At 42.4% G+C, this 22,296-nt stretch overlaps 1 protein-coding gene across 1 annotated transcript; it reads left to right on the plus strand.

The window, feature by feature from the left end:
• Positions 1–492: 492 nt before the first annotated feature.
• setd3 (SET domain containing 3, actin histidine methyltransferase) lies at positions 493–15,462 on the plus strand. The gene is made up of 13 exons (XM_029138995.3): positions 493–649; positions 2,264–2,387; positions 3,011–3,103; positions 3,259–3,407; positions 3,639–3,711; positions 3,949–4,205; positions 10,048–10,106; positions 10,262–10,376; positions 10,452–10,526; positions 10,655–10,821; positions 11,872–11,957; positions 13,384–13,544; positions 13,832–15,462. Exons 2-13 carry the CDS (start codon positions 2,285–2,287, stop codon positions 14,291–14,293), a joined length of 1,800 nt encoding a protein of 599 aa, XP_028994828.1. The 5' UTR covers positions 493–649; positions 2,264–2,284; the 3' UTR covers positions 14,294–15,462.
• Positions 15,463–22,296: the final 6,834 nt, after the last annotated feature.

The following is a 22,296-nucleotide window of genomic DNA, read 5'->3' on the forward strand; positions in this document are numbered from 1 at the left end:
CCAGTAGCTGCATTGTATAATGTGGTCCAGCGGGACCGGCTCCTTCCGGTTCTAGTCTACGAGGGGCCAAGAAGTCCAGGGTGGACACTTCCGTCGTGCCGGGAGGTGGATGTCCGTGAAGTTCTCAAACTGCTCTAAACCACTTTTTACTACAACCGCAAACGTTAATTCACCTCTAAAGTTTCTTAGTACAAGTGGTTCATAGACAGACCAATACACATACTTTCCTGTAGAAGCTGCTGCTGCGAACACTAAACGGCACCGTAAATGTACCGCTAGATCCAAACGAAACGCGCAGACAGCGCGGAGCTCGTGGCGTTACAGATACGATTTTAAACCAATCATTGCACAGATACGATTTTAAACCAATCATTGCAGCTAAAGCCCTGCCATTTACGGTGGTTTGGGAGTTTCTAAAAGTAAGCATCCAATCAGAATGCGAGATGGTAGGGGTGCGTTTTATTTATAAACCTGCAGCTTCAGCCAGCCCATAGCCAGGGTGCGCGAGCTGTTGGCCAATACCCAATTAAAACGCAAGGTCTGAGCGCCGTGCTTATGGGCGTAGCACTAAATCACACCAATCACATGCGGCGCAGTCAAGGTTGGTTTCAGTGCAGGAAGAGAGGAACTACTGCTGTCATATAAAAAGGTATACGTGAACAGAGAATATGTCTATGGCTACGTTTATTAAAGTTGTAACTCCTTGTTAACTTGCATGAACATGTGTATGTGCTGTACAAGGTGTATCAGCGCACCAAGGGCTAGCTAACCAGGCACGCTAGTAGATTAGCACCTTGTGAAACTCAGGCTGATCCTCTATCACTTGACAGCTTAGCAGCTAACAGCTAGCCCGCTGGTGTTTCAGTGGGTGCAGATGAATGAGCTCCGTAAGCCGCTCTTCGGCGGCTCTGGCTGGAAGGGCGTGAGTCCCCGGGGGTGGGGAGCTTTCATTGGCCTAGTAGTGGAGGTTAGGAGAAGCAGTGGCGCACCGCTAAAGTTACTGAGCTAAAGCTCGTAGCAGCAAGATTAAATGTGGCTATTTTCTCTGTAATATGTTTAAAGTTCAAAGTAGTGCTTACTTTGTAAAATACTCAGCTCACCTTTTAAAAGATCTCGGTCCAGTAGGTGGCTCCTTTGCTGTACTGTATACTGTATGCAGCTGACGCTCTTGGGCTTTGATAGGAACACGGTTTGTTTGCTGAACTTCCTTAAGGTGTTATTTCTCGTACAGCATCTAAGTTCTCGCTCTGATTGAAAAGGTTTGGAGGAGTAGAGTTGGTTCTGCAATGCTGTGGTTGCCTTCAAACCCCCATCTCTAACAGTAGTAGTGTTGTGTAGTGTTACTGTCTGAATCAAAAATACTGTTAGCTTTTATTCTCCAGCTACCACTGTAGTTAGTCTGTACATGTCCTGGTCCTTAACTTGTTTGTACAAAGTCTGAACTAGGAGACTGATTCATCATGTGGACATTTATATAGCTCTCTTCATATGGTTGTACAGTATGCACAGTTTAATTCTAAATTAGCTCCCACAGAGGGTTAAAATCACAGATCCGCTCTTGACAGGCTGCTGTGATTCTGTACTTTAGATCAAACAGGTTTGTCAGCATTTGCACAAGGCCTGAAGCTATGTTCTTCTTGGAGAGTAAATGATGAGATTTGGACCTTCGCTAGAACTTCTGCTGAATGTCACTGAATAGCTGCATGTGAGGTGCATGCACACACCCATTGGCTGCATAGGTGTAGTGTGAGGTTCGTCATCAAGACCCCAACTGCCGAAATCGGCCTGATTCACTTTGTGTGCTTTGGTAAACTATCAGGATTGTGAAATAGTGTGTGTGTGTGTGTGTGTGTGTGTGTGTGTGTGTGTGAGAGTGTATCCGTGAATAAAGCAGAGTAAAGGGGGCTGAGCAGCTGCACTGACACTTGATCTTTTGAAAAGTGTCCATTGCTTGGTGTTAAATCAGTTGGACTAACACTGTAAATTACATTCCATGATAAAATGTCATTAAATACATCTAATTTTCTACTGAGTTTTCACTGTGGCTGTTAAGAATTCTAAATATTTTCTTACTTAAAGAAACAAACAAGAAAAATTTGATTTTTTAAAAAAAAACTATTAACTGTAGTTATTAACTATTTTTTAAACTAAGTCTTAACCTTAAAGAAACTATTATTACAACATTATTATTATGTTGTTGTTTTTACAGCATATATTTCCTTTATTATTATTAATATTATTATTATTATCCCCATCCCCTTAGCCCAGTTGTCCAGCCAACACTATGGGAAAAAAGAGCAGAGTGAAGACTCAGAAATCAAGCACAGGAGCCAGTGCTGTAGTTTCCCCCAAAGAGATGATGAGTCTCATCTCTGAACTGTTACAGAGTAAGTTTACATTTTACATACAGACCCTTTGTCTTTCTTCACCAACAGAGAAAACCTTCACACTTGTTGCACATGTTGACAATTGTGTGTTAAGGCAACTGATTTTTGAAGGTTTAGCTTCTGCAAAACCAGAGCTTTACCCTCAGTTTCTATAAATGACCATTTATAGCACATCACTAACTAATAGTAATTCTTCATTGCAATAAGATGTGTGTTGTGTGCTGTGATAGAAGAGGAATCATTTAACAGTTGAGGTCAGTCTTAAATGGTTGCCATTCCACTCAAATGTTTCCTCATAGATTGTGTTTTCATTCCTCCTACTTGGCTGTGAGTGAAAAACCAATAGGAACTCAAAAAGTACTTGTTTGTATGAAACCCTAATTTAAGTTTGTATGGAATTTCATTTCATATCACTGTCACTTTTCTGGTGATCTGTATACAGTTTAATCTCCAGAAATGTATGAAAATGTTTGTGTAGGCACCCAGTGTAACGTAGTAATAGCCTGTACACTCTCTGGCTACTTACCTATACCTGTACTCTGCTTTGAATTCTTTTACAAAGGTTATAAGTTATTGGAAGTTGATACTATGCGGCATATGGTTAAGTTGCATTGTTGTTTCAGAATGTAGCAGTGCAACACCCTCTGCTGGTAAAGAATGGGAAGAGTACATCCAGATAAGGGGCTTGGTGGAGAAGATACGCAAGAAGCAGAAGGGTGAGATGCGTGCACGCACCACACAACATTTTCTTCTGAAGTAAAATTCAATAGTGTATTTTAGCTATTACCAAATAAATCGTTTATAAGCAGTACAACGTAATTTAACCAAAAGTTTAGTTTAGAAATTGATGTTGTTTATTGCATGTCTTCAGGTATGTCAGTAGTGTTTGAGGGCTCCAGAGATGACTACTTCCCAGATCTAATGTCCTGGGCTCAGAAAAATGGAGCATTGTGTGATGGCTTTACTGTGGCCAATTTCGGTTCAGAGGGCTACGGCCTGCGCGCCACCAGAGACATCAAGGTGAGCTCAACATGGGGAATGCAGATCTGTTCAATTTAGATTTTTCTAACAATTTTAACGGCCGAAAATAAGGACTTTATGTTTTTGTTACTGTCAGTGAATTCTACAACAGGCTGTGTAACCAAATCTGCTATAGCTCACATATTTCATTTCTTTATATCATATAACAAGTGTGTCATTTTTTTGTAAAGCAGCTACATTCTTAATGTGTGTATGTCTGGATGTGTTCAGGCTGAGGAACTGTTCCTGTGGATTCCCAGGAAAATGCTGATGACTGTAGAGTCGGCTCAAAACTCCATGTTAGGTGAGACGTTGAGATATTGATTTAATTAATTAAACATTTACAGTAATAACAAATATGGCGTATATAAGAAAATGTCCTTTCACAGTACATTTGGTTGTATATAAATGTTGGGCCTTTCTGAGTAGCAGGTTTAAACATGCCGTACTGTAACAACAAAGCAGTGACTGATGGATTCTTAAATATCCTGTCTATTCTACCACTGCACCACCAGTAACACAACATTTAACTCTGTTTCAGGTCTTCTGTACAGCCAGGATCGGATATTGCAGGCAATGGGCAATGTGACGCTGGCCCTGCATCTGCTGTGTGAGCGAGCTGACCCTGCTTCATTCTGGCTGCCCTACATCCACAGTCTTCCTCAGGAGTACGACACGCCTCTGTACTACCAGCAGGATGAGGTGCAACTGCTGCTGGGCACACAGGCAATGCAGGATGTTCTGAACCAGTATAAAAACACTGCACGTCAGTACGCCTACTTCTACAAACTGGTCCAGGTATTCGGTATCCCGATTGCTACTAAACACAGACCACACTCTAAAATTTGATTCAATACTGGACACAAACATCTACAAGAGAAAGACGACACAAAGTTGATAACATGCTAGAGTATATGAAGGGATTAGATGAGAAAAGGTGTTTCATACATTACAGCTTCATTCTGTGCAATCTTAGTAAATTTGAACAAAGCAGGACACCTAATCATTACTTAAGGATAACTTGCTGGTCTAGAAGCTACAATGGCAGGAATAAATGTGAGAGTAGTTTCAAATTCAAACACAGGATGATAAAAGTTTGACCACACATTTTGTTTGGCACAAAACATCATGTTAAGTTTAGTTAACACTAATAGAGTTGGCATTATTACGGACGGATGGATTATTAATATGGATTTACTTTTTTACCTTACACTCAAAGAGGTTGATAAAGATATAATACAATAAAAATAAAATGTTTAGAAAACCCTGTTTAAAAAAATCTGAGAGAGGAGCATCAAAAGACAAAAAATACCTCAGGAAGGTTAACGTTCAATGACTCAGTGTCATCATTTAAAGTGTTTTAAGCAGCTTTGTTGATTAAATCAAACAAAGCTTGTACTGTAGCTTCTCTATGAATATAATTGGAACCAAAAGTATTTTTAGGTTAACTGCTTTCAAAATAGAACCTCAAGGTTTCATTTTATAAAGACCATTAAAGATAAGCTAAAACAATATCTTAGAACAATGGACTCTGATCCCTACAAAACCCTTTGGCAGCTGTTTGAGACCTACCACAGAGTCAGAAAGGATCCACTATTGACTTTAGGGAATCGGGAAGGATCTTTTCATTTTCGTTTTTATTTTTTTCAGTTCAGTCTTACATTAAATGAACTAGGCAGAGAGCATACCGTGCAGACAGCACGGTATGCGTTGATTTATAATAAAAACGAAAGGCTATCTTAACATTATGTATCCGGAAACAGGATTGGGCAAGGTTAAATACTCCAGTAGTTTAGATAATTAAGAATGTGTGTGATGTAAAGAATGTGGGGATTTTGATCTGCATTGCATTTGATCTCCTGAGACTCAAAACCACAGTTCCTCGAAAGTCAGACTCTCAAAGTCGCAGAGGAGTTTTGTCAGCAGCTATTGTATGTGTTACTGGAATATCTCAAGCTCACTAGTAGGGTTAATTAGCTGTACACTAAATGCAATATGTTAAAGTCAAATTGAAAAGATTCTTACAGCAATAAGCAACATCCTTAATACCGTTATATGATGCCAGGTTAAAATGCAGGTTTGAATATCTCCACTAGGTGGCGGTGTTGTGTTAAAAATACCCCAGTACTGTAAAAGCTTTAGTCGCCATAACTTCATGGCTCTCATGTTGTTCATCACTTGGTCTGAGTACTTGAGGTTGTCTAGTTATCATGGAGAGTAAGTCTGTGTCACCTGTGCTCTGATCATCCAGACTTAATTTAGTGTCCAGTGTACCAAAGCATTTTTGGGGTCAAAGGAATATGGCCAGTTGCACTACTGTGGTATGACCGCCTACTAGATATGAGCTTTATTTGTAACTGCTAAAAGTGCTACGAAAGATAAGACACACTGTCCATTTCCATCATTTGTACATTATTTATAAACAATTGTGTCACAGCCTGCAATGTGTTCTTCACCAAAGGATATCTTAATAAGATGTAATGAAGTAAAGTGAACATGCTATCACATTTTACATTTAAAGCTATTTCAATTTTAAAATGCATTTTAAAAAATGTAAATACAATTCAAAAAGAAAATGTGCTCTGTGAATCAGCTTTTTAATTTTGCTGAGTAAATGCAGTGCAGATGCTCAGATACCAGGTAGGCCTATAGGGTAATAGTTCTAATCAATAGTTATGCACTTTTTTTAAGCTACTGACACCAGGTTTGAAAGCGTAGAGTAGGACAAGCCAGGATGTTTCACTTATCACAGAGTCTCGTGATCACCCTGGTGAGATGTCATAAAAATGTTTATGTTTTGGGTCCTATGTAATACCTTCACTTGACCTACAGTTCACTCAAGCACTAATGACATCTTGAAAGCTTTTGGTATAAGTCCCATATGATGGCACAGTGTTTGCACTCATGGGACCAACAGAGAGACACCACAGTACATGTAGCACCACTGGCTGTGCACAAGTAGGACAGCATACATATTGATGATTTAGATGATTGATTTATATATTGTTGTAGTACAATTTCTAAATGAAAAAAAAAACAAAATGACTGTATCCATCTATGAACACTTGAGTATAGGAAGATGTCTAGACACGTGCTGTCCTTTTCTCCATCCCCACCTCCTCACTTTCTTTCCCGCCTCCTCCTCAGATGACCGGACTGGAAAATTGGCTTGTCACATTGGCTTTGAATTGAATTGACCTAAATGTACTACCTTAAACCTTTGTACTACCTTTGTGTCTCTTGCTTTCTGGTTGTTTCATTAGCAATCAATCAGTACAAACTAATCTCTAAAAACCTGAAGCAAGCTTGGTTCGTTGGGTGTAAATTTGCAGTTGCAGCTCCATTTTCTCCAGGTGAAGATACATGGTATGGAAAATTTGCCAGCTCACTTAAAACTGACTCTTGTGGTGCTGGAATGAACCACGACTAAGGCAGACGCGGCTGCCAGTTGACTTGCTGTTGGAGATCAGTGGGCCATCATATCATGTTACCTTTGCTATCTCTAGTGCCAGTGTAGCTTGTCTTTCAGAAACTACTAATGCAATCCAGATATGCAACAGACAAAATGTTCTTCAACACGGACACACCGGTGGCATTGAGCTTCATTGGGGGCATTAAGCTTTACTGGACATAGTGCAGCCTTGGCATAGTCTGGCAAAGAAGTTTCAGGTTGGCCCAGTAGTGGAAACTTAAATTATTACTGTACAATATTTATTTTAGGAAACACAGAAACTACTTTACCTAAGAAATAGAGTCCTAGTCACATCCAGACCAAGGTCCTGGCCAAAAACCTTAATTTAGTCTATTCCATATGCCTCTTAAAATATATAGTCCTGTATAAGAAAAAAAGAGCTTCATATATATAAGATGCTGGCAGCTTTGCTTTGATTGAAAGTGAGGTGTGTACTAATTATCCGCATGTCTAGCTCAGAGAAAGTGTTAAAAGCTTTGCTAAAAATCATCACTTCAAAATGTACAGTGCAGGAGGTAGGCTGTGAAAGCAAGGAAGCCATTTGGTACTTTGGACTTCAACCTCAGCAGCCCCCACCTCTCACCTCTCCTCCCCCTCACTGGTTTGGAGCGAATCAAATAGAGCAAGATAATTGTGCCTGGTTCTTGCATTTCTGTGTGTGTGGGGGAGATAGAAGCCTGGTCACTTTGTTTAACTTGACAAGCATGATCCTCCACACTTACCTGTAGGTATAAATCAGTGTCATGCCTGGTCTCGCTGTATTAACACATACACACGTTTGCACACCTACTGTTGTGAGGACATGATGCATTCTTTAAGTGTAACCATCAGAACTAGATGCTGTTACCCAAAGCTGAACTTAGCCCAGCTTGTGCCTGTCATCTGTATCAGAGTGTAAAGTTTTTACACTTAATAATTTAGATAATGAAACATATTGTGTAATATTTGTTCATGATTCAAGGGACAAAAATGGCATTGATGGGACGGCTGCTAGGCATAAAAACATAAAACCAATGCAGCATCAGGACCTGGAAGACTTGCCACAGTTGATAGAACCATTAATTCTGTGTTCTACCGATCACCCTGAAGGAGAACATTTAGCCATCAGTTTGTGACCTCTGGTTAAGTGCAGCTGGATTAAAAAGCAGGACGAACATCCAAAGATCACAAGCTCTGAATGGCTCAAAAAGTGGCCTAATCAATGTCCATGGTTTAGTCCAATTGAGATTTCATGGCCCGACCCCAAATAGGCCGCAGCTGCCCTCCACGTCGTTGTGAAACCAGTTATTACTGAAGGTTCAGAGGCCAATTATTATTTTCACATAGTCCCAGGACCTGCACTTACAGTTGCACAACTGCTGTATAACAGGATGGCAAAGATGAAACACGGGATAGTGTTTATGAATCTTAATAATGGGAACCTATTAAAATAACAATACTTGTCATTGTTGGACAGAACGTGTGTACTGTGATTGTAGCCTCACTATGATGTAATGTTGCATATTGGCAATAATGACAAGCATGTGCAGAGGGAACATGTTAGTCATGGTAGAGCTGGATGCTAAAAGGTGCTACCACTGTGCATAATTAGAACAAATTTTATGGATTTCTAAGTATGATTGCGTCATTTTCTGTAAGTTGAATTTACCTGAATATTATTCTGTCCTACAGTATGATCTAAAACCAAGTCTTAACCCTCAAATTTGGTTAGTGATTCATTGACCAGCCCCACTACCCATCTCCTGGATGCTGTGTAAAGCCTTTTTTGTTTTCCAATGCAGCGCTAGAACTGAAGGCAAAGTGGGCTCTAGATTTCCATGGGGACTGTTCAGTATGTGATCTGTGTTCAGTAACACAGGCTGAAGACTGAAAACTCACTGTGCTCACTTTTAAAGGAACCTGCCATATATGGACAGTTTTAAAACACATGGTGGACTCTGATTGATGGCTGGGTCTGCATCATAGTCCTCATGTGGACTAGCAGTAAATGCTCATCCTACCAACTAAACATACTTGGGATTTGATGTGAGAGATCAATACAGCATTGGACATAATTGTAAAAGGGGGAAAAATGTTTTTCAATCTTACTTTGGACTTTGACTTTGTCATTCTAACACATGGATGTGCCGCGTTTCGCTATGAAGATGATGTGTTCAGCGTTCTAGTATTTGTTTTCCACCGCACAGCCCTTTGCATCTAGGCCCAAGGGTTTGGTCTCCTCTGACCAGCAGTATTTATACAGTACTTGCACACTGGTAGACTTCATTTAGTGATTTTGACCTTTAAGGGCAATTGGTCTAATTTGATTTTAGTTACCAGGTATCAGACTTGTTGGTCTGTCATTTTAAATAATTTATTTTGTGGTTCTAACTTGACAAAGCTGAAATCTTCTCTACTCATCCAAACTCTGTAAATGCTGTACCTTTTTGTGTCTTACCTGGGTCTGGGAGCTAAAATTGTGGATAAAGTGGACATCCCCTTATTTATTCCAAGGTCATGCAAGTTCAAGTATGCTGTTTCTTTCCTGGGCTGTGAATATTGAAGGATCAGAGAAAAAGAGGTGTGAAAGGTTTCTCTGTAGTGATCTCTATGTTTAAAACCAGCTAATTTACAGGCTAATGAATAATGTGGATGACTGGGCCTCCATGTGTTCTGGTAGGAGCCCTGTGCTTCACTTTTAGCCATGTTAAATTAATTGCTAATTATTACTTCAATATTTAGTTCACAGTTGTGTCGCTACCAACTGAAGGTGTCTATTCTAAACAAAGGCTTGTCTATGTTCAGATTGTCTTCAGTTTCCACTGGTCAATGGCTCTGATGGGTGACGACTGCGGCTTTAAATGGAGGTGGTATGGGTGGAAATGGACACGCACACACACCCTGCTTCAGGGCCAAATTGACGAGGCAGATTTATAACGGCTGCTAGCCACAACAAATTAAGCTGACAGTGATGTATGATTTTGGTGGGGGATGAGCGGGGCAGCGTTCCACCACTCAAACGGCCCACCCACGCCCAGCGGTGGCCCTCCGCTCCCAGCCCTTCTTGTTAGGTGTTCCTGTCAGGGAGCCCCCCTCTGTACCTGCGTAATGAAATTCTCCTCACCGAGTTGTGTCCTCCCCTCTGTCTCCTTCTTTCTCATGATCCACTCTTTTCCTCCGTTCCCCCAGACTCATCCCACTGCCAGCAAACTGCCCCTAAAGGACATGTTCACATTTGACGACTACAGGTCAGTGTGTACACGCCTTCATCTTCATCACACAGTTAAAACGCAGTCGCATCATAGCATTCATACTGTGCAGTAAACACCACTGACTTAAGCGCTCACATTTGAATACATTAAGTGTAGCTACAAGCTCAGTAAGTCTCTATTGTTATTGATAGGTGGGCGGTGTCATCTGTGATGACCCGTCAGAACCAGATCCCCACTGAGGACGGCAGCCGGGTCACCCTGGCCCTCATCCCCCTCTGGGACATGTGCAACCACACCAATGGGCTGGTAAAGACTTGTGTCCTATGTTTTAATGTGTTTACATGTTTAAAGTCTTGAGTTTAATGAAAATTGCTTGTGCAGATCACCACCGGCTATAACCTGGAGGATGATCGATGTGAGTGTGTGGCACTTCAGGACTACAAGGAGGATGAACAGGTCAAGACATGCATGCAATACTGTATTATGTTGTCTTTGTTTTAAGCTCTCTCGCAAACTTACCCCAACTCTGTTGTTAACAACGAATGGATAGGTTTTGTGTTTTACGTTTTCTATTCTTTCTGCAGATCTACATCTTCTATGGCACACGCTCCAATGCAGAGTTCGTTATCCACAACGGATTCTTCTTTCAGGACAACAACCACGACCGAGTGAAGATCAAGCTGGGCGTCAGTAAGAGCGAACGCCTCTACGCCATGAAGGCTGAAGTGCTGGCGCGAGCTGGCATCCCAGCGTAGGACCAGACACACTTGATTACACAAACCTTTCTCTTTCCACACATCCTTCCATTCACTCTTTTTACATTTCATGTTTTCCATGTCAGCTAAAATAACCACAGATCATTTGGTACTTCTCTAGCTCTAGGATTAATAAACATAAGGGATGTTCCACTAACTAGGCTTTAACTAGGACCGTGTGTTCAATACAGACTAAAGTGGTGATACCTACGTGATTTTGTTCCAAATGTACACACACATTTAATATTATGGCCTTTATCAGGGCTCAAAATAACCTGCCTGGGACCCTACTACTGATCTGCATTAATGTGACTGGACCTGCAGAGTGCAGCCTGTTGCTCGAAGTCTTGCCTCATGTGGCCTCATTGCATGTTTGTTTTCCAGTAGTAGGTATTTCATCCAATTACAGTTGGCCCTGCTTTAGTGTAATTAAAACACGTAACATAAATGTTGTAGCAGCTCTTTTTGCTCGTCGTCGGTCCTCTCTCTCTCCTCCATCACACGCTTTTATCAGCAAGAAGCCTAATCATTTTATCATTAGCCTCCTAATTTAATGCAGTGTTCTCTGCTTGGCATTTTTAATCAGGCACCTTTTAATCTCTTATTGATGACAATCTAAATCTTAATGGTGGAAATGAAATGAAACGATCCCTGTTGTTCCCAGGTGCTGGATTGAACTGACAGATATATCCGTAGATCATTTTCCAAAGCAACAGTTCAGTGGCTTCTTTATCACACTCCATTCTCTGTTCACATCTTCTGCATTTCCTTTTATCTATCTGTGTGTGTGTGTGTTTGTTCATATACACATGAATGTATGTTCATACATACTGTACATTGAAGGAGCTTCTCTACAACAATAAAACAATAACCCCATCCATCATCCCTTTGATGCGGGGGGTTGATTTGTTCCTCACTGTTAAAGTAAACCAGCCACTGAGCCAGTTACAAAGTGCCAAGTTAGCTTAGTTTTTCTTGCCACTGTACCTGTACACACAATCTCATTTGTTAGTTGACATGACGACATTCTGCTGTTGTCCTTTCAGGTCCTGTGTCTTTGCTCTGCACTGTAATGAACCCCCCATTTCAGCCCAGCTCCTGGCCTTCCTCAGAGTCTTCTGCATGACAGAGGGTAAGACACTAATATCAGCCCCAGGACACACACTGTAGGGCTTCTGAACAATAACCTGGTAACACATTCTCCTTGGCACTGTTGTCTGTGACTGCACATCCAGAGGGGGAAGCTCTGTTGAGTAGATGGATAGAGGGGAGCAAGAACTGTCCATTGCTGAGCTGCCTAATTGATCAAGGCAGGCCTCCAGATGTGTGGAGGAAACAATCCTCCTGGGGATGTTGTGCAATATTTATCAGCATGCGTACCGTTGTTATAAATCGCCTTCTCTTCACGACCCTGCTTGATATGTTGATCGCATTTTTGCACCTGTACCAACATTCTTAAAAGACGTGAAACCATGAAATCATGTGCACATGAGCAGAATGCTGCACCTCTCACCTTCTATAATCCAGCAGAGTTCAATACTTCTAGATCAGTTTTAGCGATAATGATCTAATTATTTTTGTGCTTTTGATTAGCATTTAAATAAACGGGTTTGGGAACCACAGGATTTCTTCTCTAGAGACTGTCAGAGCAGGAGCTGCAGCTCCAGGTGGTCTGCTGCAGACTGTGAATTTGGGAAGAGAACCAGCAACCTTAAATCTGGGGTTATTTGTTGGCAATACTAAATATATCCTTATAGTTTCCATAAGGCTTAGGAGGGTAATTTAAAGGGAAATCTAAAAAGAGTGATCATGGAACCCATCACTGAGCCGAAGCGCAAACCTGAAAAAAGGAGAGTCTAATGTTCTTTTGAAGGCCTCAACCTGAAATTTTGTGGCAAGGCCTTTAAAGCTTCAATAACTAATATAAGATACTTTTTATAAGAAATTAGGTGAAACTTGGACATCATTTCTCTCAGCTGTGCGTGTGTGTGCGAGTGTGATGTGTTACGCCTTTCAGCTGTTACTCCAGAGAAGTCGAGCATTTACTATAGCAGCTGATCTGTTCTGGTTCAAGAACCCTTCAAGAATCAGTTAATGCCTATTTAAGAACTGTACGTATGCAAATGCTGAAATGTTAAAGCATTTGATCTAAAGATGACGGAACAAAATTTTTCCAATTCTCTTAAGATAGATACGGTTACTGTTTTAGTCTATTTAATTTGCTTGACTTTGGTCAAGGGTTCATTCATTAGTGTCATGAATGTTGCTCAAGGATTTTTAGATGTCCGTACATATTAGAAGACAGTGTTTTAGTTATGGAGCAGAAATTTATTTATGCCCACCTGGAGGAAACTCCACAGATATATCCAACCATGAAACCAGAAAAAAAGCTTTGTCAGAAGTAAATAAAGTGCAGCTGTGAACTAGACAGACCTTGACCATGGCTTCTGCAGCTGCAGTGGAAATTTGAGTGTCTTTGTCTACATATTGTTTAAAACCATCATGAGTTATTGCCTCATCACTGGATTCTTGTGAAGAGATGTTTCCATTTATTTCAGAGGAACTGAAGGATTACCTGCTTGGAGATCACGCCGTTAATAAGATCTTCACCCTGGGAAACGGGGAGTTTCCTGTGAGCTGGGAGAATGAGATCAAGTTGTGGACCTTCCTGGAGACTCGAGCTGCTCTGCTGCTCAAGACCTACAAGACCACCTCAGAGGTTTGTCACCTGAAAGTCAGTTTGAGTTAACACATAAATTATTTGATTGTAAGTCTCTTCAAATGATCGCAGGATTAAGGTTGAATTTCTAAAAAGCCACAATCAAAAGACAGAAAAGAAAGCAGTTCCATCTTGCCAGTTAGTCAGTCGTCAACAAGGAGCCAAGTTCATCACAGATACTGACCCCAATGGACCAGTAACACTCTTAAGTTGTAGAGGTCTGTTTACACATCCAGGATTTTGGATGCCTTCTCTAACAAGCCTCTGCCTTGTTTTGCTTCCTCTAGGAGGACCGCTCCCTGCTGGACAAACATGACCTGTCCTTGCATTCCCGTGTGGCCATCCAGCTCCGCCTGGCTGAAAAGCAGATCCTGGAGAAGGCGTGGGCCAGCGGACGAGCCAAACGTCTGAACTTCCAGAAAAAGCTGGAACAGGATGCTCCGTTGCCGCCGTATGAGGAGGGCAGTTTGGCGCTGCTGGAGAATACTAACGCAGATGCAAAGCTTCCCATTATTCTACGCAAGCTAGAGGAGGTGGACGAGGGCCAGGGGATCCAGTTGGATGAGCACAGCCACCTCCTGAATGAGGAGAAGATGCTCTATGGGCTAGATATAGAGGCTAATGGAGAGCAGAAGGTCAGCAAAGAGCTTCAGTTACCTTCAGACTCAGTTGGAAATGCAAACCAGATGGACCAGATGAAAGTGGCCAACCAGAGTGGCGGACGAACTGAAAAAAAGAAAAGTGAATAAATCTGTTCACTTACTGTCCGCAGTCCATGCTATTTATTTATTGTTGTGTCTATTACGTAACTCAAATATAGAAGCAGAAAAAAATAAATAAATACAGAAGAAAGTCGCTGAACTTTCTGGACTGTGTGTTCATCCAGTGTGGACGTCCTAGCATCCCTCTGCTGAACTAGCTTAAGCCGCAGCCTGTGTCCCTCTGCCGTCTACACAGAACAATGAGCTTCGTTTGTAATGTAGGTTTATACTCGTGTTTTGAGACCTACAGCATAGAAGGAGGCACATGGAGTGGAACTGATGCCTGCAGATGATGCAGGTGAGAGGACGGTGGAGCTGCTGTCTGTTTTGAGTTGACAATCATTTCCCTTTTAGCTGTGTGATGCTACCTTTGGTGTCCATCGCTGCCTGCTATTACTTGTAGAAAACCCAAACGAAACACTTAGATTTACCTAACTATCAGACTGAGCAGCGGCAGCCCTTTTTAAGAAAGGAAGATCACATTTTCATTTTGTTTTGGGTTTAAAGCTTTTTTGAGTGTAAAGTAAAGGGACTAACCCAGTGATCACATAAAGCACTAAGGGCGACTCCTGACATGTTTGGACGACAGTTGAAAGCTTGTTATTTGAGGGAGCGTCTGTTTGAATAGCAATGAAGCACTGTCTCTTGCTGTAGTTTCTCACTGTGAGACTTTTGAGGCGACTCTAGTAGTGAAGAGCAGATTGTGGCTTTAATTCTAAAGCTAAAATAAAATACGGTTTATGGTGTATGCTATTTTAAAACTCCATCTCAAGTGACTAGTTTCTTATGTTCTGGACACATTTCACGCTTTCACACATAGAATAGAGTGAAACAGACTAACAGCAACCTGCTCTCTCTCTCTCTCTCTCTCTCACACACACACACTCCTGGGATGTGAGCAAAGGTTGAAACTCACAGAATGAACTACAGTAAACGCGTTACTCGTTTTATGTGATGGAGTAGATCACCTTCGACTGACAGTCGAGTTTGAATATCCTGGAATGTGGCTGATGAAGTTAACATGTTCCTGGATGTGTGTGGTTTAAATTAAAAAAACTAGAATATTATCAGCCGCAACAGCTGTACTGTGCTTTTTTGGATTTCTGTTTGATATTCTGTCACTATTCTTTGGAATAAACCTATTTTAAAATTATAAATCCTCAATTGTTTTAATAAATGGGCAAACCTAGAAAATCAGCAGGGATGAAATAATATCTGCTGTACTGAATGATTTAACATTACAAGATGTCTTCTTGGTTTTATGAATTTCATTTTACACAGAACACACACCCATTTCAGGGGACATGACCCAAACCAAATGGACCATGTGCAATGCACCTGAACAAGCCTGTGGTACTGGGAGACTGTGCCTTCTTTAGGTTCGACGTGTTTATTATAGTGATCACACTCTGCTACAGGTCACAGGTTTGATCCATCACCTCCTATTTTTGCTCCACTGTCCAACTCGTCACCACCTCACTGTATAAATGAAACCTGGTGTGTACAGTTTGAATGTGACCCACACAGTTGGACATGAAGCAACGTGTTTCTTCTTTTATGATCTTTAACCGTCCACTCCTTCACAGACAGGGTCAGCAGCCTCCATTATTCTGTCCATTACTTCCCTCCTCGATGGGACGAGAACCCCGTCCACTTTGCCCCCTCGTCCTATTACAAATTTATAAAAGAAACATTATCTTGAATCATTTAATTCAGTGCAATTAAATTTTGAAATGTCCCATTTATAATTCATCGGTGTCTAAGATAAAACCTCTTTCATCCTTGAATATATTATTATAATGGGCACTGGGTGGGCAGCAGAGAGCAAGGCATGTCCGGTATTGTTAGTACTCGCTGTGTCAGTGCTGGAGCAGGCCTGGGACCAGCACTCTGAACTAATCCATCTTTACGAATTAGAAACCGCTGTCTATATTAATATATAATCCAGCTCACTGCGGGACGGCTCCACTGTTATGCAAGTGTTTAGTGGTGTCATGCTGGTGATGGGGGCACATTCAAGTCAGGCCATTGCCTTTTTATTTGAGTGAACATGGGAGTGAAGGTGACAGGCACATTGTCATTGCACTCCCTGCAGTGTTATTTCCCACACAGTGGACTGAGCCAGGATGTTTCTCTTACCTAATGGACGACAGTGTTCCAGTGTTCTGAATTAACGATCTCATTATATTTTGTAAATGGGCTAATTTAGAGTTTGAGGGTGCAACATAACTCATAAAACGTTGCTTCAGACATATTTACCTTTACCCAAAGCAACAGACCTGCATCTTTTAACACGTTACGTCAGGGCAGACACTGAGTTGCAGTTGCAGTTTACACCGAATCTCAACTGAGGCAGAAATCCTCAAAATATCCTTATTTATTGCCGCCTGGTTACGGCTGCTCCCATTTTCTTAGGTCTCAACTGGGTCTTGATGGAGTCTCAAATAGTTCACGAGCCCACAAGTGCCTTTAGTAATGAGTCTGCAGTGACTGAGACCCCATCGCAACCGTTAGAAATGGTCATCCAGCCATCGGAACAAGTGTATGAAAGCGTATGATGAGTGGAAGCAGCTTGAAACTCCCCTGCAACCTCAGAAAGTGCTGCAGTTCAAGTTTAGGCAACTTTGGTGACTGAGCATCAGAAACGTGCCTTTGGCCAATGCAGCAGCTTGAGAGACAACATGGACCCTGACACGGAGGATGAGGCCCAGATCCACCGCGAGGCCTCAGGAGGGAGAAGGCGTCGCAGAACGTCCTGGGTCGGACGCTGGCCGACCCACTGGATGACTGATGATGGGCTCGGCTCAGTCGCATTATTCCAAACGTACATTTGTCGGTCGTTGGCTCACACTGAGGTCACCTTCAGGATGAGTAGAGAAAAACTTACTAGGACAGATTATGCTGCCATGTTCAGTCTGTTCAGTCACTGCTTATGCATGGACGTTGATTGGACCAGTGGATTTCTCTTCTGTTGTTATGGATTCCCTTCATTACTATATATACTGAATACTACGACCAGTACAGGAGCATGAGGTGAACACGTTAACGTATGATTCGAGTCAGCGTCCCATGTTTTTACTGTCTTATTCTATAAATTTTAGGTTCTGTAAAAAACAGTGTACAGTAGTAAATGTTTAATTCTCTCACGTGACCGTGGTTTTCATGAGTTGCTATTGCAGTCAGACAAAGACCCTCTGCCCAGAGAGGCCAGTTAGCCAGGAGCAGACACAGCAGGGTGCTCTCTAACTGTGAGGCATATTTAATACAGCTGCATCCTCCTATGGTCAAGTACGTATAGCTTTCCATTCAAACCTAGCTTAATAGGACAAGACAGAGTCGCTGTTGTGAGCAGTCATCTGTTGTGCAACTGTGCTTGAAGTTTTTTTTGGGCAGCGAAACAGATGAAAGTCTTGTGCTGATGAATTGTGTGTTTGTGTGTTTGCTGAATGCATCAGTGTATAATGGCCTCGCTCTCTGTCCTCTCCTCTTCTCTTCTCTTCTCCGTCTTCTTTGCTTACTGTCTGACCTAAAAACACAGAAAAGATAAAAAGGGAGAGAGGAGTGAGCAACTGTGTCTGCATCTAATTTAATCTGAATCTTTCGTTCCTTTGTTCTCTCATTCCTTCGTTCTTCCGTGCTTGAATTCTTTCCCCCGTCTCTCCTCTCAGTGTGGGAGCATCATTTTCTATTCCGCAGGTCAGAGAGGGAACAATTAAGTGTGTTGGGTGCTGGGAGTCGCCGACAGGTGATGAATGGCCGAGCTGGCTGCAAGTGACAATATGCAGACAAGCCACATCATTTGCAAATGGATGCAGGAGAGATGGGAGCTGGGTGGATGGATAAGAGGGGAGGAGGAGAGAGGGGTTAACCCCTTCCAGGATCATTTCTCACAAAGGAGGAGAGGCAGCGTAGCCACTCGCCCAGCGTGTTATGTAGAGCAGCACCGCCCGAGGGAATACAAATAGAACCACGGCATCATGGTGCTGACCAACAGCCAGTCTGTTTGTGTCGTATACTAGACCAAAATGAGCAACTGGTAAACGTGGTGGCTGTGAGAAGAATAAGGATAAATAATCATGGAAAAGTCAAGTTGTTTGGAGTGTGTGGGTTCTTATTTTCCACCACTGGGCTTCACTTAAAACATTAATGATGCTTTAGTCCATTTAACTGTCCACTCAATAATCATCATCACTTCCAACTGGGCTGAATGCAAAGCTTTTATGTTTCTGATGGTCGAACTCAGGGCAGGATTCACCCACAGGGAGTCTGCCTCCGTCACGTCACAGCACCTGATGAAGCAAATGTGCTGCTCCTCATCCCGCTCCCCACGACTGTGGAGTGGCTGAAGCATTCCGCAAGGATACTGTGTGTGTGTGTGTGTGTGTGTGTGTGTGTGTGTGTGTGTGTGTGTGTGTGTGTGTGTGTGTGTGTGTGTGTGTGTGTGTGGACAATTAGTCACCTGACATGTAGATCAATCACTTAACTTGATCTCTAACACCCTTAACAAGGTGCATCTGCACTGGAGGACATCTGAGTCACACACACACACACACACACACACACACACACACACACACACACACACACACACACACACACACACACACACACACACACACACACACACACACACACACCTTGTCCTTGTTTTGCATGTGTCAGGGCCCGACTACTTGATAGATTTGCTGTGATGCTGCTGATGGAAGCCAGGGCCACTCCTTCTTGTCTTTTACTACTATAGACATACAGTATACTAGTGTGTGTGTGTTTGTGTGTGTGTACAGTTCATTTTATGAAGAAATACACGCAGAATCTCTGGCTGGAGCCAGAATGACTTCCCGTAGGTCAGACTGTACATACACACCCTGGATGTGTGACAAACAGCTGCGACAGTGTAAGTAAGAGGTTTAGCGCTGCCATCACACGTGTGAACAGACAAACATGGTAAAAAGATGCTGCACAGACTGTCCATGAGCTTTTCATGGCACTCGTGGTAGTGGAGATGTGTTTTGGTACATAAACGAAGACAAAGTGTTACATCCTGTTTTTAATGAACCTTTTGTTTTGTGCCAAAGCTTCTTTCTTTAGGTAGACACACATGGAAAGTCACATCTGGGTCCTATTATACAGTGAATATGAACAAATACTATGAGGACTGACATGTATTCCAAGTATTTCAATCAGCCTCCTACCACGTAAAATAAAAGCACAGTTTCAGAAGAGGCAAAAGTAGAGGATGAAGCGAGACTCGGCTTTAACTATCAGAAGATATTCCCTGAATGTAACACCAGGACATTGAAATGCACAGAGTGACTTTCCCTTCCTTCAACCTGCTACTTTCTGTCCTTCCTGACTCCCCCACCTCCCCCACCTCTGAAACCTCCAGCTCCATCTCTCTGGTCTTTCTACTGGTTATGGTGTGATGGCCTGTCAGGAGATGCTGCTCAGAGGGCCAAGAGACGCCAAAATCAGTTCGGATCAGACCCGGTCTCCTCACACACACACACACACACACACGCGCGCACAGGGACGGCAGTGTGCTGACCAGCGAGCGGTGAAGAGGCCCAGTGTTGGTGTCCCACCTTATCTTCATCAGATCTCCCAGCCCTGACCCAGAATCCTCCAGACCTGCCACCCAAAGCGTGTGTGTGTGTGTGTGTTCTTGCTCTGACCACTTGATTGCTGTGGTCCTGGTCTAGGTGAACGGTGTGTGTGTGTGCGTGTGTGTGTGTGTGTGTGTGTGTGTGTGTGTGTGTGTGTGTGTGTGTGTGTGTGTGTGTGTGTGTGTGTGTGTGTGTGTGTGTGTGTGACATGATGGCTTCTGGCACGGTGGGCTCTCCTGCCCAGCAGCTGGACTGTCAGGCCACATTTTGATAGAAGTGAAGATGTAGGAGAAAGTAAAGACTAATAGAAACGTGTCCACTATGAAGTTGTTTCCAAATCTGTAACTTTCACAGTTTTTACAGAAATTATACAGTTTGTGATATCTGCTACATTAAAGCGGAGAAAAATGAGTAATTTATTGTCATTGGAATGCCGTCATGTATTAGAGTTTGATTGAGGCCGGGTACTCAGTATGTCTAAGTGTTCAGTTTAGAATTGTTGGGAAGTCGAGAAGCAAAGATTATATAAAATTATATAATTTTTATTACTCCACAATTATGTTGATAATTACTTCTTAACAACATGTGGTTAATTATTATTAACTATTAACTAAAGATAGTTGTTCATAGTATTTATTATTTAAATGATCAAAATTCATCACAAGGCACCAATTAAAACTTCATATGATGACATCATCATCTTTAAATGATGATAAATCAATAACACAAAACCACAATAACAAAATTAGGAAGAACTGTGTTAAAGCTTCACTAATGACGACAGTATATGAATCCGAGTTAGTACCAGTTGAAGCGGTGATTAGTTACTGGACGTCTGGCATCAGCTGATGCTGCAAAACAAACTCAACCAGATATAACAAGCCTTAATATCTGAATCAGCGTTGATGATAATCAACACGTGAGGACGTGACTGATGCTCAAAAGAACAAAGGTCCAGAAAGAAACAAACCACAGATTTTAATGATCAGCTCATCGCTACGTGGTTGTAGTTTTGTGTCAGAGAAGCCAGGAGACGTGTGTTGATGGCAGTTTAATACAGTGATCATCATCATTACATCAGCTCCTTTATCCTCAGCTCAGACTTCGGCCTCCACTGCTGTGGAGAGTGGATCCTGGAGGATCGGGATGCGGCCGCAGCTGCCTGACGCTCCTCTGTTTGCTGTAAGAACAGTTCAGTGATGCAGAGGCTTTGAGCAGCCGGAGTCTGCAAGCTCCTCCATCACTTCAGCCAACCAGGCCTCACGTTTGGTACAAGGGATGTTCTGACCACCATTCTGAGATCTGGAGGTTCCAGGGCCAAGAGACACGCAACAGAAGATGCTAATGTAAAATGTGAATAAGGATCTTAATAGTTCAACAAGTGATTTATCACCTTTATCACCCAATGTACATGGCTCCTCCTCCACCAACTGTGTTTATTGTCCATCATGAGACTTCAGAAGGACAATAAACACAGAAACAGCTTCAGTTCAGTCAGTTTCAGTTTTGCTGGAGTCAAATCCAAACTTTCCAAGTCCTCGATTACAGAGACCTAGGTTGTCTTTGCTAAAACATTCAATCCAGCTCTGAAGGGCGACAGTGATGAAAATGTCTCTCTCTGACCTCTCGCCACCTTTCTGTCAGGGACCGATGGGTCAATTATAATAAAAGAATGGCTCCTCAGATCAACAGACCAGAGGCACCCGCGTCCCTGATCCCGTCCAGGATCTGCCTCACGTCCAGGACGGATGGTCCGACACCTTCAGCCCCAGCCTGTCCACAGTCAGTCAGGTAATAAAGAACAGGACGGTTCTCATCTGCACCTGATAATGAAAATGCACTGAGGCAGACGCGGCAGATACCAAGACGGTGACGGTGAGTAAAGATCCGTCCTGCATCAGTTTCCCAATCAGCTCTGCAGCTGCTGACGTTACGCACCATCCTGTAAAGACACAAAAGACTCAGAGCAATGATGGAGGCGTCTGTGTCCCCAGGGTCACACTGGCTGTGTGTGTGTGTGTGTGTGTGTGTGTGTGTGTGTGTGTGTGTGTGTGTGTGTGTGTGTGTGTGTGTGTGTGTGTGTGTGTGTCTATCTTTTAGCCTCTTATTTGTGACAGCGTTGTTTTTCACCTTGACTTGTTCCACTGCTGTGAGTCTATCTGCATGTCCTCCCCCATTCACAGAATAAATTATGTCATTATGTTGTATTATATTTTGCAAAATTGAACCTCAGCCCCCTGCTGTGAAGAAGCAGAGATTTAAATTGGGCAGCTTTCGACGCTAAATGGAATCTGCAGGTATTTCGCTTCCATATACCTCGTGAATCCGTGTGACGACGCTGAGGTTGTGTAACATATTGCTCCATTCTCCAAACTCCAACGCCTTAGA

Source organism: Betta splendens, chromosome 22 (assembly GCF_900634795.4).
Source record: "Betta splendens chromosome 22, fBetSpl5.4, whole genome shotgun sequence".
Classification (NCBI taxonomy): Eukaryota; Metazoa; Chordata; class Actinopteri; order Anabantiformes; family Osphronemidae; genus Betta; species Betta splendens.